At 55.5% G+C, this 17,986-nt stretch overlaps 10 protein-coding genes across 10 annotated transcripts; 5 read left to right on the top strand and 5 right to left on the bottom strand.

The window, feature by feature from the left end:
• Window positions 1-797: 797 nt before the first annotated feature.
• On the bottom strand, window positions 798-1,118 carry BAUCODRAFT_121034 (uncharacterized protein; the record flags this gene model as incomplete). Its single annotated transcript, XM_007676721.1, has 1 exon — window positions 798-1,118. The coding sequence occupies one exon, from the start codon at window positions 1,116-1,118 to the stop codon at window positions 798-800; it is 321 nt and encodes a 106-aa protein (XP_007674911.1).
• Window positions 1,119-1,824: 706 nt separating this feature from the next.
• BAUCODRAFT_146708 (uncharacterized protein) lies at window positions 1,825-3,351 on the bottom strand (the record flags this gene model as incomplete). Its single annotated transcript, XM_007676720.1, has 3 exons — window positions 1,825-2,726; window positions 2,779-3,019; window positions 3,067-3,351. 3 exons carry the CDS (start codon window positions 3,349-3,351, stop codon window positions 1,825-1,827), a joined length of 1,428 nt encoding a protein of 475 aa, XP_007674910.1.
• Window positions 3,352-3,458: 107 nt separating this feature from the next.
• Window positions 3,459-4,390, bottom strand: BAUCODRAFT_32134 (uncharacterized protein). The gene is made up of 3 exons (XM_007676218.1): window positions 4,343-4,390; window positions 4,099-4,214; window positions 3,459-4,023 (listed from the first exon to the last, which is right to left on the bottom strand). The coding sequence occupies exons 1-3, from the start codon at window positions 4,380-4,382 to the stop codon at window positions 3,697-3,699; spliced, it is 483 nt and encodes a 160-aa protein (XP_007674408.1). The 5' UTR covers window positions 4,383-4,390; the 3' UTR covers window positions 3,459-3,696.
• Window positions 4,391-4,771: 381 nt separating this feature from the next.
• On the top strand, window positions 4,772-5,077 carry BAUCODRAFT_121032 (uncharacterized protein; the record flags this gene model as incomplete). The annotated part of the gene is made up of 1 exon (XM_007676719.1): window positions 4,772-5,077. One exon carries the CDS (start codon window positions 4,772-4,774, stop codon window positions 5,075-5,077), a length of 306 nt encoding a protein of 101 aa, XP_007674909.1.
• A 19-nt stretch (window positions 5,078-5,096) lies between these two features.
• On the top strand, window positions 5,097-5,873 carry BAUCODRAFT_66115 (uncharacterized protein; the record flags this gene model as incomplete). The annotated part of the gene is made up of 4 exons (XM_007676383.1): window positions 5,097-5,161; window positions 5,238-5,336; window positions 5,397-5,630; window positions 5,687-5,873. Coding segments are annotated over 4 exons (585 nt in total), but the record flags the coding sequence as incomplete, so codon positions are not given.
• Window positions 5,874-6,206: 333 nt separating this feature from the next.
• On the top strand, window positions 6,207-6,848 carry BAUCODRAFT_155354 (uncharacterized protein; the record flags this gene model as incomplete). Its single annotated transcript, XM_007676718.1, has 2 exons — window positions 6,207-6,256; window positions 6,314-6,848. The coding sequence occupies 2 exons, from the start codon at window positions 6,207-6,209 to the stop codon at window positions 6,846-6,848; spliced, it is 585 nt and encodes a 194-aa protein (XP_007674908.1).
• Window positions 6,849-7,105: 257 nt separating this feature from the next.
• On the bottom strand, window positions 7,106-10,359 carry BAUCODRAFT_414052 (uncharacterized protein). The gene has a single exon (XM_007676717.1). The coding sequence runs from the start codon at window positions 10,168-10,170 to the stop codon at window positions 7,363-7,365; it is 2,808 nt and encodes a 935-aa protein (XP_007674907.1). The 5' UTR covers window positions 10,171-10,359; the 3' UTR covers window positions 7,106-7,362.
• A 903-nt stretch (window positions 10,360-11,262) lies between these two features.
• BAUCODRAFT_121029 (uncharacterized protein) lies at window positions 11,263-12,838 on the top strand (the record flags this gene model as incomplete). The annotated part of the gene is made up of 3 exons (XM_007676716.1): window positions 11,263-11,389; window positions 11,443-12,621; window positions 12,678-12,838. 3 exons carry the CDS (start codon window positions 11,263-11,265, stop codon window positions 12,836-12,838), a joined length of 1,467 nt encoding a protein of 488 aa, XP_007674906.1.
• A 1,049-nt stretch (window positions 12,839-13,887) lies between these two features.
• BAUCODRAFT_574206 (uncharacterized protein) lies at window positions 13,888-16,259 on the top strand (the record flags this gene model as incomplete). The annotated part of the gene is made up of 10 exons (XM_007676715.1): window positions 13,888-14,011; window positions 14,070-14,195; window positions 14,258-14,347; window positions 14,404-14,473; window positions 14,531-14,621; window positions 14,677-14,715; window positions 14,770-15,150; window positions 15,211-15,327; window positions 15,412-15,704; window positions 15,790-16,259. The coding sequence occupies 10 exons, from the start codon at window positions 13,888-13,890 to the stop codon at window positions 16,022-16,024; spliced, it is 1,566 nt and encodes a 521-aa protein (XP_007674905.1). The 3' UTR covers window positions 16,025-16,259.
• Window positions 16,260-16,293: 34 nt separating this feature from the next.
• Window positions 16,294-17,787, bottom strand: BAUCODRAFT_121027 (uncharacterized protein; the record flags this gene model as incomplete). Its single annotated transcript, XM_007676714.1, has 1 exon — window positions 16,294-17,787. One exon carries the CDS (start codon window positions 17,785-17,787, stop codon window positions 16,294-16,296), a length of 1,494 nt encoding a protein of 497 aa, XP_007674904.1.
• Between the last annotated feature and the right edge of the window lie 199 nt (window positions 17,788-17,986).

The raw sequence follows: 17,986 nt of genomic DNA, 5'->3' as shown, positions 1-17,986 counted from the left end.
CGACATGAAACCGTCAATATGAGCAACGTCGATAACGAAGTCAGCAATTCAGCAAATGAGCTGTCGCGAGGGTATCTGTGGAGGAGCGGGTGGCGGTTGCGCTAGCCGCTCAGAGGTCCCTTGGTCGCGTGCTGAACCCCTCACGAAATGTCCAGTAAAGGCAGGAGAGTGTATTCATCCACACCTGCGCCGTCAGCCAAGAGAATGATGGCTGTCTGCAGCGACTTGGTGATCTTGAAATTTGCTGTCGCATCTTGTAGATCCTTCACTGGGCTGTCAGTCAATCCTGGCGCTGACGCCGTGAACTGCTTATCAGTTGCTGAGCACAGGAAGCGCTCCGTAACACTGCATCGGATGGGCCAGAACGGCCGTCTGTCATCTCAGCGTACCCACATCGCTCGTGTTTCGCCATATGGCGCGCTTCTAGTTCGGTTGACGATAGCTACTCAAAGGCTTTCGAAAGCGTGGCAAAAGGTCAGCCACACCCTGCCGACCCTATTCTCACGTCCCAATCAGTGCTACGCGAAATAGGCAGGTACTCCAGGCGGCAAATGGTTTTGGAGCTCCGCGGCTGTGCGTGAGGGTTATGTGGTCCCCACTACTTACTGTACCTTGTAGGCTATACCATGGCACATTGGCTGGCATGGAAGATCTTGACTTGGGCAAAACTAGAGCTTCATGGTTGAGCACTGGTCATGCAGTTGGCAGGTGAAAATCGGGCTTGTAGAGAGCACTATAAGAAGGAGCTTGTATCGTTTCGTATCCGATCAGTTAACAGACAATATACCAACCACAGCCTAAGTGGTGGCAAGCCAAGACAAGAGGCGCGAATGAAGCGTCCCTTGGCATTCGGCCTCGGCCAAAGAACACCGCGGCTCAGCATGATCAACACACCTGCCATTCATGCTTGTACACGCCGCTGAAGCTACATGACTCGAAAGGTAAGCATCTAATTGCCGCCTAGCCAGTAGCTTCACGGCATCCATATCGACACGGATAAACAGTTCACTGCGCGCATTTATGGCTGCGCGCAACTTCATCATGCTTAGCCCGATCACTTGCTTGATCGGAACCGACGCGCTGCGGCTATGTGGTAGGAGGTACAAAACGCGGCTCATCGCTCACTCGTTTAGGTAGTCCGGCACCAGTCATGCTGTCGAGTCGCGTATTTGTTATCCGCTGGCTCCAGCCATATAAGGCAGTGCTCATAGTACATCCTCGAACACCCTATGTTGTCAGAACGCCTGACCATTCCTGGCGTGAGTCCAATTCCTCCCAGGAGGAAGTAGATAAGGCCAAGATCGAAAGAAACGGCAGACTCGCCATCCTGATCCACTGCACAAGAGATTGGAAGGAGCCGAAGCCAAGGAGATCGGCTCGATTGTAAATCCATCAACAATCAGTTCTGGGAACCTAACGTGACCGGGTTGCAAGCGCCCTGAAGGCTGAACTCCTACATAGCGAGTGATGCCGTAATGACCGTTGAGAGCGGATCAGTTCCTTACGACCGAAGAGGGTGGAGGATGGGAAAGCACACGCAGGCATGAAGTCTTAGCGCCGCCCACGCGATCGCCGGGATGTTGGTGGGTACGATGGTCCAACTACGTTCGTTATCTCTGGCGCGTTGGACGCCCGTCTTGACCACCTAATCGGTGCGCGCCAAGAGGTCAGCTGGAGTGAAGCAGTGTTTGCAGCCAAAAAGCCCGAGGTATGCATCTGCCAGTTAGCGTTTGGGTAACATGCAAGTTCACTTCGCGTACGCTCCTAATCCCTCTTTTCAGGGCAGGTATGGATCTATACACTCCCAGTCTGCTAATACTTCACTTACCCTTGTCTCCAAGCGTCCCGCATGCGGCTCGCAATGCTCATGCCACCCCGCTGCATATTACTCAGCAGTGCGTCTTCCAGTGCACTCTGTGTGACACTCGCATCGTCCAGATCGCTGAAGCTGCTGCCCATACTAGGCGAACCGTCACTGCCATCCTTCCTGTACCGAGGACTGAGGCTGGCGTTAGCGAGCTGCGCGCGGTGTCTCGAACTGATGGGCCCATGACCGGACCGTTGGTTTGATTGTGTAGATACAGCTTCGCTGGACGCAGGCTCGCTCGAGATTGAGGGCGGTGGCTGCGCGGATGACGCAGAGGAAGTGGAGGAGTCGGGCGGCGGCGCTTCTGGCTTCGGTTTGCGGGTAGTTGTACTTGTTGGCGGCGATATAGCAGTCTGGCGCTTCGGCGAGTTTCTGATTGTTGCCATTGGGTCTTGCATTGCAGTTGGCTTCGCGGGTCCCGCGGCGAAGGGAAGGTAACCGCCTGATGAGTCTTCTTCATCATCATCTTCGGCGTCTCCGTCTGAGCTCAGAGTCCGCAGAGCAGGCTTCTTCCCCAGGGGCGCTCGTCTGTAAGCCTGACTGCGAGCCATAGAGGGTTCCTCCTCTGAATCAGATGCAGACGGTCCGTCGTGACCGAGCACGTGCTCGTCGTCAAGAGCTCCATCCGCTGGAAGTAGTGGCGCAATCGGCCGTCTTTGCGAGCTGCCAGAGGTTCTGAATGCTCGCTGTAGCGGTTGCCTACCGCTACCTGCAAGGATTCTGCTTTGCGTTACTGTAGTCGTTGACGGTGTCCGTGATATGGGCGGCTTGACTGAGCGTGGCGTTCCGGGAGAGCTTCCGTCGCCGCCCTGGCTTGGCTGGAGCTTCGATGTGCTGATCACTGACGGTACTTTGGACTCTACTTGACGAATCAGCCCGGATAATGTAGAAACACAGATTTCTATTCGCACCTCTGCTGCCCTGCCTCTGCATAGCAACGCCTCCGACGCCACCTAACGGAAGCGTCTGCGCTGCGGTGCCCGAGCTGGTGGCGCTTTCTTGTGGCACCGAGCCAGGGGCGTGCGTGACACCCAGCTTCTGCATCTGCTTTCGCATGCTGTCGAAATGTCGTTCGTACAGCCATGCTGCTTGTTGTAAGAGAAACGGAAGGTCAACATTGAAGCGGACCGCTATCTCCTCCCACTTCAGGTCCTACAATCTGTCAGACAGTATCGAATAACATCAGGGCCTCAACAGACCTTAGAATTGGGCGCTTTCGAAATCAGCTTCCACAACGCCTGGTCCTTGACCGCATCCCATTCTACAGGTGGCGGATCCTCGAAGTTGCCACGCGGGAAAGGTAGTCGGATAAGGCACGTGTAATGTACATTCGGCTGCGTTGGCGTTGGTGGCGGTTTTGGTGATGGCGCCTTCGACGACTGATCTCGTGTCTGCCCGGCTGCGGAAGATGGTTGGCGGGAGTGAGGCGTCTTTGATGCCTTGAGCAGAGCTGATGGCGTTGGCGTTGATGTTGATGGAGACATACTCTCTACGCTCACCATGGACAAGATAGCACAGAGTGTTGTTTCTCAGGAACTTACAGCAAGCCGTTGTCGAAATGTCAAGGACGAGGTGTGGTAAGATTCTCGGCGTTTGCCGTGCCACGTGATTGGCTGTTAGGATGAAGCATGACTGCCTAATTGGGAAAGCAAGAACTGAGCTTGCCGCAGTGCAAGCATGCAGAGAAAGCTACGGCATGAATCGAGCATTCCATTGTTGGCTACAGCAGTCGCTTATATGGCGACTGACGGCCTACGTGCCTCCGAGACATCACCGTAAAATGCCAGCATGCCCCATCCCACCATACGCCACTCAGTACAGAGACGTCCTTAGATCGTCGTCTCATACGCAATTGGTACAATGCTTTCCGGCTTGTTGTCCTTCGTGCTCACTGTCCGAGCCTCTCTAGGCACAACTGGTTGCCTCTTCAAGTGCATGTGTGTGCCTTCCTCCTTCGCCTTGCGCTTCTTCGCCGCGTTCTCCTTGACACGGACAAGGAACTCCTCTCTGCTGCGCGAATGACGGACGTGCTCGATGCGGACGTTGATGCGCTTCTCGATGTAGCGGTTGCCGACTTGCCTGTAAAGGATGACGCCGACTGCAGACTTGGTGACGTTGTAGACGACGCCAGTCTTGCCGTGGTAGACTTTGTAGGGCTAGGATTTCGTCAACAGCTTCTCTTTCTGCCCAGAAAGGCGTAATAGCCGATCCTGCTCCAAGATGGAACATACCATGCCCTTCTGGACCGCAGCGTTTGCGACCACATCCACAATATCTCCCACTTTGTATTGCTTGAGGTATGTCGAGAGCGGGATCATACCCTTCTTCCTGAAGTCGCGAGAGAATGCTGTGTTATAGTATCAGCCAATGCCCGAAACCTCCACGTATCGTCGCTCTGCCGTCTTCAACGGTCTTTCACTCCGTTCACACATTGGTGTTCTCCCCGTGCATCCAGAGATATGAGGTGGTACTGACCATAGCGAGTGCCAGCTCTGAGACCGGCGGCGTGACCCATGGCGGCGGTATTCGAAGGCTGTAATGCTGTAAGTGTGCGTTGTGCAAAGCGCGAGCGCTGGTCTACGTACGTCGAGTGTTCAAATACTGTGTGAGTCAGTCAGTAGCCGGGTAAGTCTCTTGGGGACGAGGTTATGCTCACGTTCGATAGCCGTACCTTTTCCACGACAAGCTGAACGATTTGCGCGATGGTGGTGGAACGCCAAGCCAAGATTTTGGCGAGCCGCACCGGACGCTTGGGCCACCACGCGGAATAACGTCCACTTTCGAATTTGCGATGAACCGCAGTGATCTGGTTTGGAAGGGACAGTGAAGTAGCATCACCGAGCAACAACATGGCGCCGTAAGTCCATTATGGGTTGATTGACACGCCTAGCAGTGTAGCGCAAGATGCAGGAGATTACAAGAGGGCGCATGTCTGGCAGAGGCATTGCAGCAGCCGAGAGCACACGACACAACCACCAGAGCCTCGACGAGCGGAAATATCACTTCGGAGTTTGGGAGATTGTACAGAGCAACGTTCAAGAGCGAGACCGATGCGACGGCTTGTCTGAGGCTCAGACCATGCACAGTTACTCAGCTCTTCGTCAAGGACTTTGTAATCGGCTGCTTGCTCCGCCCTACCGCTACTGCTCAGCTATTCCTGCATCTTGTGCTATACGGCTGGCTATCGGTCTCCATCTTCCGGACGTATGAGAAGACCATCACTGACAAGCTTTGCAGCCGCAAATATAGCAAGACCTACAAGGTCCCACGGCGTCCCTTCGAGTCGGCGCGTCTGTCAGTACACCCCTGATGGCCACTAAGCGTGAGCGTGCTCCGCTTATGTCAATGGTGCCTAACAACACTATCACAGTGACTCCGAGTTGAAGATCGTCGGCGAATACGGTCTCAAGAACAAGCGCGAGGTGTGGCGTGTCCAGCTTACGCTCTCCAAGATTCGTCGTGCTGCGCGGTAAGCCTTCCTTACCCGAACACCGAGGCGCAGCGTGCATTCTTCTAACGTGCAACCCAGTCAACTTCTCACTCTCGACGAAAAGGACCCGAAGCGTCTCTTCGAAGGCAATGCGCTCATTCGCCGTCTCGTCCGTGTCGGTGTGCTCGACGAGTCGCGCATGAAGCTCGATTACGTGTTGGCCCTGAAGGTTGAGGACTTCTTGGAGCGTCGTCTTCAGACCTGCGTCTACAAGCTCGGTCTGGCCAAGTCTATTCACCACGCTCGTGTCCTGATCAAGCAGCGCCATATCCGGTACGTATCGATGGCATCAATGGCTCCAAGAAATGTGGGCTGACGTAATACTGCAGCGTCGGCCGCCAGATCGTCAACGTGCCATCGTTCCTCGTCCGTCTCGACTCTCAGAAGCACATTGACTTTGCGCTCACCTCACCATTTGGTGGCGGGCGTCCCGGGCGTGTCAGGAGAAAGAAGGCCAAAGCGGCGGAGAAGAAGGATGATGATGGTGAGGAGGGTGGCGAGGAGGAGGAGGAGTAGGTGTAACGCCAGCTATGTCCGCCATTGCTCCAGCATTGCATTGAGTTCTACCGATGCAGGCTGCCGTGTCATCTGCGGGCTGCATCATCGTACCTAGTCGGTGCAATTGAATCATGCCTGCCTTTTTCACTGCGTCGTCGCCCACCTTGCACTTCACTTTCAGTAGCAGAACTCTTTCACTGTACCCACAAATACAATCCGCGGATTGGCAAGTTTCTCTCGCTCCAGTACGTGGCCTCGTCTTCTTCAGTACTTACAATCTTCGACTACTGTTATCATCAACTTTTGGCATTGTCAGGTTGATCATGTAGTACTGCAGACACTGCACCGAAGATGGCGGAAGCAAATTTAGATACAGACGAGCGTCCGGCCAAACGGTTGAGGTACGTACTCATCACCGCTGCTCGGTCTTACCAACTACATGACTAACGGACCCGCAGACCCAACTACTCTGACACCATCACTGTGTACGTGGGCGAAGACGAGCAGAAGTTCTCTGTGCATGAGGCACTTATCTGCGCCAAGTCTCCTTTCTTCAAGGCGGCATGTGGGTTGAACTGGCAAGAAGGTCAACAACGTGTCGTTCGCCTTTGCGGACGCCAAGCAGCGCCATTCTTGATATACGTGTGCTGGGTCTATACCGACAAGTTGGACAAAGTCCTTATGCGAAAACGGGTCGACGCTAACAAGGTATGCAAAACTGGGCCGCCTGCAGAGCATCCATGCATTCTCGCCTATGCTAAAACCTGGGTCCTGGCAAACTACTTGCATGACAACGTGTTCGCAAACCTCATCATTGATGGGTTGAGGGGAAAGTTTGAGGCACGTCCGGAAGCAATGGTTGTGGTCAATCCCACTCTGGACTATATCTGGGAGCACACTGTACCCGACTCCGGTCTACGACAACTGTGCATTGACCACCTGATGAGAACAGCACCGAAAAGTATTAGTCCGCAACTGGGACGTTCTCCCTAGAGATGTCACACTTGGGATGGCCTCAAGATATGCCGCGGGTGAACAGAAGTCGAGGAGTAATCTGGTGACTGCCTACGGTCGCTGCCACTACCATGTACACGACGAAGGCGAGGCACCGTGCGACTTTCACCCCCGGATGGAAGACGACAATGACGACTAGAGACTGCAGGAAGGCGCCGCGAGCGCTGAGCGGTGTTCGCGAGACCGTGAAGTTCGTCAATGAGGCATTGGCTTACCATGAGGTCAAGCTACGATGTGTGCTATCCATGGTGGCAGTCTTTCACCGTCTATCCGTGTCTATGCTTCATTATTGGATGGAAGAGGAAGCGTCGGCACTAATATGTGCACAAGGCAAACACCTCCTTGGATCTAGACTGTTTCGCTCCCAATCTGCTCGACAGCTGGTCAATACGATCCGAGTCCAGTAGAGATAAGCTACTCAAGTGTACAAAGCTGTTGATCGCGACAGTGACTGATGCTGTTGCTCGTAATGGCGTGTTGACACGGCGACAGCTCAGACTCGGCCATATGTGAACCTCGTGTCCAAACCCGCACCTACCGCCAGACCACTGCCCACCCTCGCAGTCGGGGTATTGAAGTCACCGAATCTCACACCTTCCACTCCACCATACCGACCGCCTCCGCCAACCCCAACTGAGTACCTCCCAGACGTGCCCTCTCCGCTATACCTACCGCTAGCTTCGGACGGCATACCGCGGTACCGAGAATCCCTACCAATCCTTGCTGGCAGCGTGGTGCAGTCTTTGTCGTAGAACGACGTGTTGTCAGAATGGTCGACAGCGTACTCGGGCGGCTTCGACCACGGCGAGAAGTAGTCACGGCGCTTCTCCACCGGACCCTGCACGTATGAGGCCAGATTCTCCCAGACAGGGATGAGAAGGCGGGTCATAGCGTCGCTTTTGTCGATAAAGCTCTTTTCCATGCTGCTCTTTTCCACGCTCGTGGACGTTGAGGTTTCAGCATTGGTAGCACTCTTGTCTGCGGCTTTGATGCTATTGTACATGTCTTCGTGACGTGCAAACGTAGTCCCATTGAGCCACCAATTGTCCAAACTATTGGTATGTGCCTTAGCATCGAAGCTCGCTAGTGCTGGCATGGGAACTGATGCTATTGACTGTGGGCAATTCCTAACATAATGGCTTGTAAAGAACTGCAAGACTGGGTCCTTCTCTGGAGCCAGTTCTTCGTCCACATAGTCGATGAGATCTTTGTACGTACTATGGAGACATGGAATGTCGGCCTGCTGGATAGTTCTCGGACTCGTAATCGAAGACGGTCGGGGTGCGCCAACCGCTTTATCGAACGGCCGAGCGCTTGTAGGCTGAGTTGCTAGTGGCTGCAGATGAGGCGGCAACCCGCTTGGGTTTGCCACTGTCTTCTTGAGCTGTGGCGAGGGTGCTGTTGCCTTCGTTGTATTAACCGCAGCTTGCTCGGTTGGGTCGGGTTGACTGCGGAATGGATCATATAGCACGGTGCGAATGTTGCTCTGGCTTAGATTACGTTCCTTTGCCTGGTCGCCAATCTTGACTAGCTGGTCACGCATGGCGGTGCGAGAAGTTGGTGGCAATGTCGCCTGGACATGCTCCGGCTGCAATCGAGTGTGCATGGTCGAGGCTTGCACCGTCGACGTCTTGGACCGAGCTGTAGAGATTAATGGTCTGGTAGCTAACATAGGAGCCGGCTCCGTCGGTAAGCTGAGTACCGAAGGTCCGCTTGAGATGCTCGATTGCTTTCTTTCTCCGCGAGCAGCCGCACGCTCAGGAGATTGCACACTGGATGGAGCCGGAGGGAAATGATAGTCATAGTTCAGCCCTGGCACAACTCCACTCCCGTCTGCGAAAACAGCTGGCGTGTTGTAAGCTACGGTCAGCATGGGATAGCCACCGAAAGCAGGGGGGGGTGCTCCGTAGACTGCTCGGTAGGAGCGATCGCTGTAAAATGGGTCCTGCGGTGCAGCATAAGGTGTTGCATGATAGGGCCTAGGATAGAAGCCGCTCGGCAAGTGATACTGGGGCGCGTACGGGTTATAGTACGGACGCTCATAACCCGCATACGCTACATGGTTGTTATCATAAGCTGGATAGCCAAGGTATTCGTACGGCAGCTCCGTGGTGGCAGCACGATCTGCTCTCCCGGCTCGCAGAGCTTCCGGGTCACCTGGGATGGTCTGCGTGTCTGGTGGTGCCGGCTCTGCAGCACCGGTTTGCGTGGTCGGCGCTGCGGGTGCGGACTTCCTCATAGCACCGGGCACAGTCGGTGGCGCACGATGCTCCGGCATGGCCGCCTGAATCTCCTTAGGACCGAACGGCAGACCCATGACGGTAGCCTCACGCTGCTTAGCCACGGTACGAAAGTATGCCAGTGTATGCTGTTGTATGGTCTGGTTCGCAGTCTCGCCCTTTAAGCGATCAGTGGCAAGCTGGCCCTCAATCTTCTTGCGAATGTTGGAGTATTGACCAATGTTCTCCCACATGTAACGTTCCGTTGACCACTGATGGGCAGCAATATCACCGTTAGGATGCTGTGTGAATTGAAGCTGACCGTCCTTGGTGCCCTCAGTCTGGGCGATGAAGTCAGGTCCGGAAGGTGGGTTGCCGAAGACTTTGTAGACCTCGCGGTTGTCAATCGACGCTTCCACCGAGGTCTGCTTTTGCTCTGGCTTGTTTTCGTATGCGCCGAGCTGGTCGACGGGCTTCTTGCTCCTGCGTCCGGTATATATCTGGAAGCCGCCGGCGTCAGTAGGCCCGGAGTCCTGTCGCTCCATGTCCGGAATCGAAGTCGTAGTACCTGTTGTCCGCTGCGAAAGGCTAGACAAAGAGCGAGTGAGGGAGCTATCACGCGTTGTGGGCATCCGGTATGTGTTGACTCGGACTTCCGTGTCAGGATGCCGGGAGCCAGCGGCGGCGTTTCCGGCACTGGCGGTAAGATCCAAGGGCGCCCATTTCGCCTTCGTCCGAGATGGCTGGCGCGCTCGCTCTGACTGGTGACCAGCTGACACGCCCAGGGTAGCTTCCGCTTGCTCGATTCGTCTGTTTTGGCGCGCTAGCTTGGCTGCTGCAAGTGACATTGCAGAGCCGTTGGTTGGCTCTGGGTGATGCAGCTCCACGATTGAGACACCTGAGACTTCCGCCTCGAGGACTGGCTCGTCCTGATAAGGTGGCTGCGATCGCTGGCTTGTACGGCTAATGGGGCGGAAGACTGGTGGCGAATGCGTGGCGGAAAATTGAGGCGTGCCAACTGGGAGACGGTTGGCCGGTAAGGCAGCAGCTTGTGGTATCACTTTGCGGCGGGAAGATGGCATATGGGATCCCGCGAGTCAGCTTGATAATACGGCCTGTTTGGTGTAACTCGGCGGACCCTTTGCAGCTGCACAAGGAAGCTTCCGATGCCCTCTATTGCGAAGCGGTCAGTTCAGCCAACTCTTCCAGTGCTCGAGCGTCAATGCTGGCGAAGCGGCAGCAGCATACAATTGTCTTCGAAAGCGTAGTTAGCGAGACTGAGAACAAGTTGAGCGCAATGGTGGTGAGAGTGGGGTCTCGATCTCTACAGGGCAGGCACGCTGAGTGCTATCAGTCGTTCCTTCCACATGCTGGATGCCGAGACATGCAGATGGAAGATGCATCTAACAAAGAATGAGACGTTACGCGCCTGAGACGGAACATCTACCATGTACGTCTTATGCATGTCGCTGGGCGCAAGGAACATCATCGACTTGCTACTAAGGACGCCTGGAGCTCCGTCCATCTCGGCGCCTTACATGTGCATTCAAGCCTGCGACCCGTCTTGCGAAGCATGAGGTGTAGCATGGCTTGTACGGTGCGAGCTTGCTTTGTTCAATCCTCGTGCTCTGTCAACCTATCTCGCATCTCGAACACACCGGGCAGTGCTTGACATTTGCGGGTGTAGCTGTATGCATTGACTTTGATGCATGAATAGCAGTAAGAGCGAGAGGGAGAAGGTGCAGGACGTTGGTGTCATCCAACTCCTGCCGTCCTTGCTGAGTCAGTCGCTTCGACGCTGCCGAACCCTGGCATGCCTTGCTCTCTTGCCGACCTCGCACATCAAAAGGACAACATAGTGCTCTTGTGTCTTCACGATGTGAATCTGCTGCTTGATCTTCCTGCGGATCTTGGTCGGTATAGGAGACAAGCTCGAATCAAGCTCACCCTCGTGTACGCCATGTACGCCACGGCTCCTCCCTCGGCATGGAACTGCCTTTATTCGTGCGGGGATAAACCGCCTGTCGGACTACACCCGTGTGTATTATTCCGCATTGCCACTCTACAACATCAGTCTGTCCCTGAATCTGTTGAGGTTTCTTACTCCGGTTACCTGAGCTCTCCTTGAAACAATCGTGGCATATTGAAATCCAATCGTTTGATCGTACCGCACGATGGCGCAGAAGGTGTCTGTCGCCGAGATTACGAAGCATGCCACGCCGGATGACTGCTGGGTTGTCGTCAATGGCAAAGTCTACGACCTCAGCAAGTTTGCGCCTAACCATCCTGGCGGGCCCGAAAGTTCGTACTCGCAACTCATCACCATTGCTTGATTCATGTTGACAACTGAATAGTGGTGTATAAGTACGCTGGCAAAGACGGGACGAAGACCTACAACCAGTTTCATTCGAAGGACCTCATCGAGAAGCAGCTCTCTGACAGCGAGAAGCTTGGAGAGTTCGATGAGTCAACCGTCACAGACACATGGGTCAATGCGCAGAAAGAAGAGACTATCTCGGAAGCCGACCCAAACGAGAGGCCACCGCTATCAATGCTCCTCAATTGCGACGACTTCGAGAAGGCCTTCGCCAAGTCCGGACCTCAGAAAGCGAATGCTTACATTTCCAGTGCCTCGAATGACCTGCTGTCTTTGAATGCCAATAAGTCTTTTTGGCAGAAGCTATGGTTTCGACCCAGGATCATGCGCAATGTGTCCGCGATTAACACCAAGTCCAAAATGTTCGGTTGTGATGTTATAATGCCAGTCTGGATCTGCCCTATGGGCGTGGCGAAGGGCGCTGGCGAGCAGGGAGAATGTGCCCTTGGTGCAGGTGCCGCAGCAAGTGGTATCATTCATTGCGTTTCGACTGTATCGTCCTATGACCTCGGCGATGTGCTAGCCAGCGCTCCGCGGACTTACCCATTCTTCTTCCAACTGTACGTCGACAAGCAAAGGCAGAAGACAGAGGCCTTGCTAAAGCGGCTGGAGACTCTGGATCAGATCAAAGCGCTTTTCGTGACTGTGGACTTGGCCGTGGTCTCAAAGCGGGAAGCGGATGAGCGAATAAAAACACAGGAGAACACGGCCAGCTACTTGCATGGAGAGAAAAACAAGATCGACAAGAAGGGAGCGGGACTGGCTCGAACGAATGGATCCTTTATTGACTGGGCGCTCTCGTGGGAAGACCTTGCCTGGGTGCGGAAACATTCGAGCCTGCCGATTGTTGTTAAGGGGATCCAGTCTGCTGCAGATGCGAAGATGGCGATGCAAATGGGCTGCCAAGGTATTGTTGTCTCGAACCATGGTGGACGCGCACTTGACAGCGCGCCGGCCACTATACTTGTCCTGCTGGAGATAAGGCGAGATTGCCCAGAAGTCTTTGACCGGATGGAGGTACACGTTGATGGCGGTATACGACGAGGTTCTGACATCCTGAAGGCTGTCTGCCTTGGAGCCAAGGGTGTCGGTGTTGGTAGGCCGTTCCAATGCTCGGTCATGTACGATCGTGAGGGCGTTGAGGCCGTTGCGGAAAGTAAGTGTCTTGCTTTCTCTCATCTTCCCAACACGTTTGCTAATCTGTTGGCTTAGTCCTACAAGACGAGCTGGAAACCGCAATGCGTTTATGTGGCGTGACACATCTTGACCAAGTGCGAGGAGACATGTCATGGCTCAATACTTCAGAGTTGGAACAATATCTGCCGAAGAGACAGGGCTGGTCTTTTTTTGGCAGCCTGAGGTCAAGATTATAGGAACAGTATCAGGATCGCATTCGTCAGACCTTGACCGGCACCATTTTCATTTAGCTAACAATTTACAACGCTTGAGTAACTCCCGCTGCGAGCAGCTGTATCTCGGGCATCCCGAGGCTCCTCTCCGGCGACATCTATGTTATGACGGACACCACCCCATGTTGTGAATGCGAGGGTGACACATCACACCGCGTGTCAGTCACAGCGGCCCTCGCGTAGGACCTCCAGTCTCAATCGTCAATGATAAGTAACTTATTACCACCTCACGTGCCCAACACCCTACGGCAATCCGCAGCGCACAATGTTCCTACGACTCCGGACAGAGCTACCTTTCGCAAGCTCGACTCCGAGGTTTGCAGCCATGAGCAGCCCGCCATCTGCTACCGTCTTCACCGTGGCGGAGAATCTTGTGGCGTGCTGTTATGCTACTAACCCTGCTTTAGAAACCCCACACCTCGTGCAAGATGGCCTGCCATCGTACACCTGACCAACATGCTCCACAGCACCGCATGCACCTTAAGCACTGAACTGACTCGCAACGCGAAGCGTCGACATCCAGCCCGCATCGTCTCCGCCATCCCCGCGCAATCCCCGCCATCTCCACGTCTCGAGGCCACACCTCGGCAACTTCTTGCGAGTCTTCTCTCAACCTCACGACCTTGAAACCCGGTTCCGCCCCACCACAGTCGTGCGCTAGCCAGTCCATGCATGCATGTATGCTGCAGCATGTTCGACAGTGAAACGCCATCTCTGCGCTATCGCCCGGGATCGCAATGTGATTGACGGAATCCGTGATGCCTATCAAGCGCCTGCTGCGTGGGAAGGTAGCACATGGCTGCTGGAGCATGCTGCAGTGTCCATCCCCCGCAGTGTTGCTGACACCCACTACTATCATGATTGCCGTTGCCCGGTATCGCACTGCTCAATAATCAGTAATCCAGGCTATATACCTAGGCCTGCGACCAAAGAGGGCCGGTGAGATTGCTTCTTTCTCCCCGGTTGTCCTATTGCTCTCATACTCTTACCCACTGGAAAGGAGACCGTCAGACATGGCACCAATTGAGACTCACGCTGATGTCAAAGCCTACGATAATGATAAAGTAGAATTCGCGGCCCAACCAATCCCTAGCGATCAATCGTCTGGCGAAGAGCTTCACACCGTCGAGAAGGGCTGTATGTTTCATTTTGGCACTCTTGCGTCGTCCTCTCCAGTCGCTGAATCGTTTGATAGTCAATGATGGCGTCGTCGAACTGCCTCTTGCGGAGCAGAAACGCATCCTCCGCAAAGTCGATTTTCGCCTCGTTCCACTACTGGCGCTCTTGTACCTAGTGGCTTTCATCGACCGCAGTAACATTGGTGAGAGTGCCGGTAGCATGGCGTTCTGGAATGAGAACCATATATACTGACGGACGATGCAGGCAATGCCAAGATTGCTGGACTGTCGAAAGACCTCAAGCTGAAGGGTCTCCAGTATAACACGGCGGTCACACTCTTCTTCGTCAGCTATGGTATTTGAACAATGCGACGCGACCCATAGGATGACAGTGCTGATCATAGTTGCCAGGTTTCTTCGAGGTCCCAAGTAACATTGTCCTAAAGCTTATGAGGCCGAGTGTCTGGATCGCCATCTTGATGTCGGTCTCGAAACGATATAGAAGATACGTCCGCAGAGAGCACTAACGGAGGTGCAGGTTCTCATGGGGCACCGTCATGACGCTCATGGGCCTTGTCCACAACGTACAAGGTCTTTATGCTGCCCGCTTCTTTCTCGGCATCGCAGAGGTCTGCTTGAACCCCTCCATCGACATTGAGATCCCACTGACAATGCTGGCGACAGAGCGGCTTTTTCCCCGCCGCCACATATCTTCTGACGATTGTATGCCGCTGCCATGTCCCCCACATTACCGCATATAGCTAACGAGTACGCCAGTGGTACCTCCGCTACGAGGTTCAATCCCGCATGGCCGTCTTCTACGCCTCCGCGTCTCTATCCGGCGCCTTCTCAGGCTTGCTCGCCTACGCTATCGAGAAGATGCAAGGCATCGACGGTCTCGGCGGCTGGCAATGGATTTTCATCATCGAAGGTCTGGTCCCGGTGGCCCTATCCTTGGTCATTTGGAAGCTGCTCCCTGACAGCCCGGAGACGGCTAGCTTTCTGACCAAAGAGGAGAAGGAGTTCATCATCAACCGGCTCGCGCTCGAGACGGGCTCCGGGCATGGTAGGGTTACGAACTCCGACAAGATTGGATTGAAGTACATCTTGGCCGCTTTCAAGGAGTACAAGATTTGGGGCGCTTGGGTGATGTTCTGGGTGCGCCTCCGCTCTGTTGTCGTCCGCTGTGAGGTATACGCTGACCCGACGATCCGACAGGCCAACACCATCGGCGTCTACGGCTTCACCGCGACCGTCCCCTCCGTCATCCAACAACTCGGCTACTCCTCCGCCAACGCCCAGCTCCTCACCATCCCCATCTACGTCGTAGCCATGGTACAGTCCAGCCCACCCACCTTCTTCCCCCCCTTCAAGCCAAACCCTCCCACCCCACCCATCCACTGACTCTGCTGGGGCTAGATCTTCACCATCATCTTCGCCTTCTGGTCCGACCGCGCGCGCCAACGCAGCCCCTTCATCATGGCCGGCTTCACCATCGCCGCCTGCGGCTTCATCGGCCAACTCGCCATCCCCCACACCCGCATGCCGGGCCTGACCTACGGTTTCCTCTTCCCCGTCGCCGCGGGCCTGTACTGCCCCTTCATCCACATCGTGTGCTGGATTGGGAATAATCTCGCTCCCTCTTCCAAGCGGGCTGTGGGGATGGCTTTGCTGATATCTGTGGGGAACTTCGGTGGGATCGCCGGGTCGAAGTGCGTTCTCTCTTTTCCCGCTCCCCCCCTTACCCCCCGTCCAGAGTTTATTATTGGTGATGATCGCTAACGTGGTAACTTGTAGCATCTACATCGCCCGCCAAGCCCCCAAATACCCCGCCGGTTTCGGCACGGGTCTCGCCATCTGCCTCGCGGCGATCATCATGGCCTTTGTGCTGCGGCAGGCGTTTGCGGCGGAGAACGCGAAGCGGCGGACGATGCTGGACCGCGATGGAGAAGATGCGATCAGAGCGCGGTATAGCGAGCAGGAGTTGTTGGAGATGGGCGATAAGAGTCCGTTTTTCATCTACACGTTGTAAACCTCCTCAATATGGCAGAGCGGCGGCGAAGAGGGGTGGAGAGTCGAGGTATTGGCATGAATATACTGTCCGTGGCCCACGCTCCACTATGCGCTGAAGGCGGAGTATACACGTATCGGCGATTTTCTTCGTCAAGCGTCTATGTTCATCATCATCATTATCTCAGTACCACCGTTACCGACCGACAACGCCTGCGCTAGAAGTACGCTTGGCAAAAGCCCTCGTGAGAGCGAGTCGAAGCCTCCGTTTCCGCGAAGCTTGTACAAAGCTCATCCATCAATCTCCCAAACCCCCACCCCCCTCTCCCACTCTCCAACCTGCCCCTCCACACCACCCTCCCCTAACCCACTTCCCCCACTCCTCTCCCTCTCCCACCCCGCCCTCGCCCCCTCCACCAAAGCATCCGTCAACGCCTCCGAATCCCCCGCCGTCGAGCTAGACCCCCACCTCAAACTCCTCGCCGCCAGCACCCGTCTCAAATGCGGCAGATTCCCATCATCCGTGATCGCGATCAAAATATCCACGGGCGTGATTTTGTCCTCCGCGCCCGTTGCGCCGCTCGAGGTCAGTTCGAGGGTGTGCAGGGGATGGTCGCGGAGTAAAGGGGAGGAGGCGGTCAGGTCGGACCAGTAGCTTGGATCGCGGTTTGTGGTGGTGGTGGATGGAGTTGGAGATGGTGTTGAGGTGGTGGAGTGGGAGGAGGAAGCGGAAGCGGAGGGGACGACGATGCTTTCTTTTGGTATGCGCCACTCGTTTCGCTCGTCCAGGAAGGCGGGGGAGATGTAGTCGACGCTTATGCTTAGGCGGTGGATTTGGGGGAGAAGGAAGAGGACGTCGTCCAGACTTCTACTTCCCAGGCGCGGCATCTGGCGGATTTTGAAGCTTTCCAGATTGCGTAGGGGTCGGACGGCGGTGCGGAGGAGGTGGGTGACTGCGTAGCCTTTTGCCAGGGGGCAGTGCTCGATCGTGAGGCTTCTGAGGGTTTGGGGGAAGGCGACGACGCCGTGGAGGAAGTGGGCGTCGATGCCGCCGCTGATGGTGAGGTCTTCGAGTTGGGGCGGCCAGAGGAAGGAGGTGGGTTTGTAGTGGACTCCGAAGCCGGCACTGCGCGGTAACCGTAGCGTTTTCAGCTCGCCCAAATGTGCCAGTGTTCGGAACAAATCCGGTAACGGCGGACTCTCACTAACGAGACTCAAATCCAAACACTTCAACGCCGAGCACTTGCTCAACGCCGGCAAGCAATTAATCGCGAAACTGGCCTGCGGCGCAACAAACGTCTCCAAATTCCCCTTCGTCCGCCCCAACACGCGCGCGGTCAAGCTTTTACTCCCCTGATGCACGAGCGAACCCATGTCGAGGGTCTTGACGAGGCTGGACAGCGGGGATTGGCGGACGTGGAGGTTGATGCTTGGGCAGATGGCGCGGACGAAGGGGTCGTAGTTGCCGCCGTAGAGGCGCGGGTGGGCGTAGAGGTAGGGGGTGCTGGCGTTGTGCCATTGGTGGGAGAGGAGGGCGCAGGCGGCGAAGGTGGGTTGGGAGAGGGGGGTGGGGAGGTGGGAGATGTAGTTGAGGATCTGGATGAGGATTTCGTCGGGGAGGTAGATGGGTGGGGGTGGTGTTGACTGGTCCGTGGAGGAGGTGGTGGTGGTGGTGGTGTGGTGCAGTGGTGCTTCTTGCTCGGTGACTGCTTCCCGCCTGCGCTTCGATGCCGCCAGGTTCTCCGCCATGGAGATGTCCCAGTTGCGTTGCTGGTCGAGGGCCATCGTGGCGGAGGAGGAGGAGGAGAGGAGGAGGAGAGGAGGGGAAGGGACAGTGAGTGGTAGCCGGATTAATCAGTAAATTAATTAATGGTAGAGAAGGTCTTCACTTCCTGAGCGCCACCTTCTCGACCGCAGTGGAAGTCCACCACGTGACGTGACGCATGCCGCTCGCTCCACCTTCCTATCTCGTCACAGCTCCTGG

Source organism: Baudoinia panamericana (genome assembly GCF_000338955.1).
Source record: "Baudoinia panamericana UAMH 10762 unplaced genomic scaffold BAUCOscaffold_4, whole genome shotgun sequence".
NCBI lineage: Eukaryota > Fungi > Ascomycota > Dothideomycetes > Mycosphaerellales > Teratosphaeriaceae > Baudoinia > Baudoinia panamericana.
The sequence above is the reverse complement of the archived record's forward strand: the minus strand, read 5'-3'. Positions and strand labels throughout refer to the sequence as shown.

Bases quoted from the DNA above. Each gene is read 5' to 3' on its own strand.
- BAUCODRAFT_32134 (XM_007676218.1), bottom strand. From the start codon at position 4,382: ATGGGTCACGCCGCCGGTCTCAGAGCTGGCACTCGCTATG. The intron at 4,215-4,342 runs GTCAGTACCACC...ACTATAACACAG, and splicing joins CAGAGCTGGCACTCGCTATG to CATTCTCTCGCGACTTCAGG. The intron at 4,024-4,098 runs GTATGTTCCATC...ACGAAATCCTAG, and splicing joins CTGCGGTCCAGAAGGGCATG to CCCTACAAAGTCTACCACGG.
- BAUCODRAFT_414052 (XM_007676717.1), bottom strand. From the start codon at position 10,170: ATGCCATCTTCCCGCCGCAAAGTGATACCACAAGCTGCTGCCTTACCG.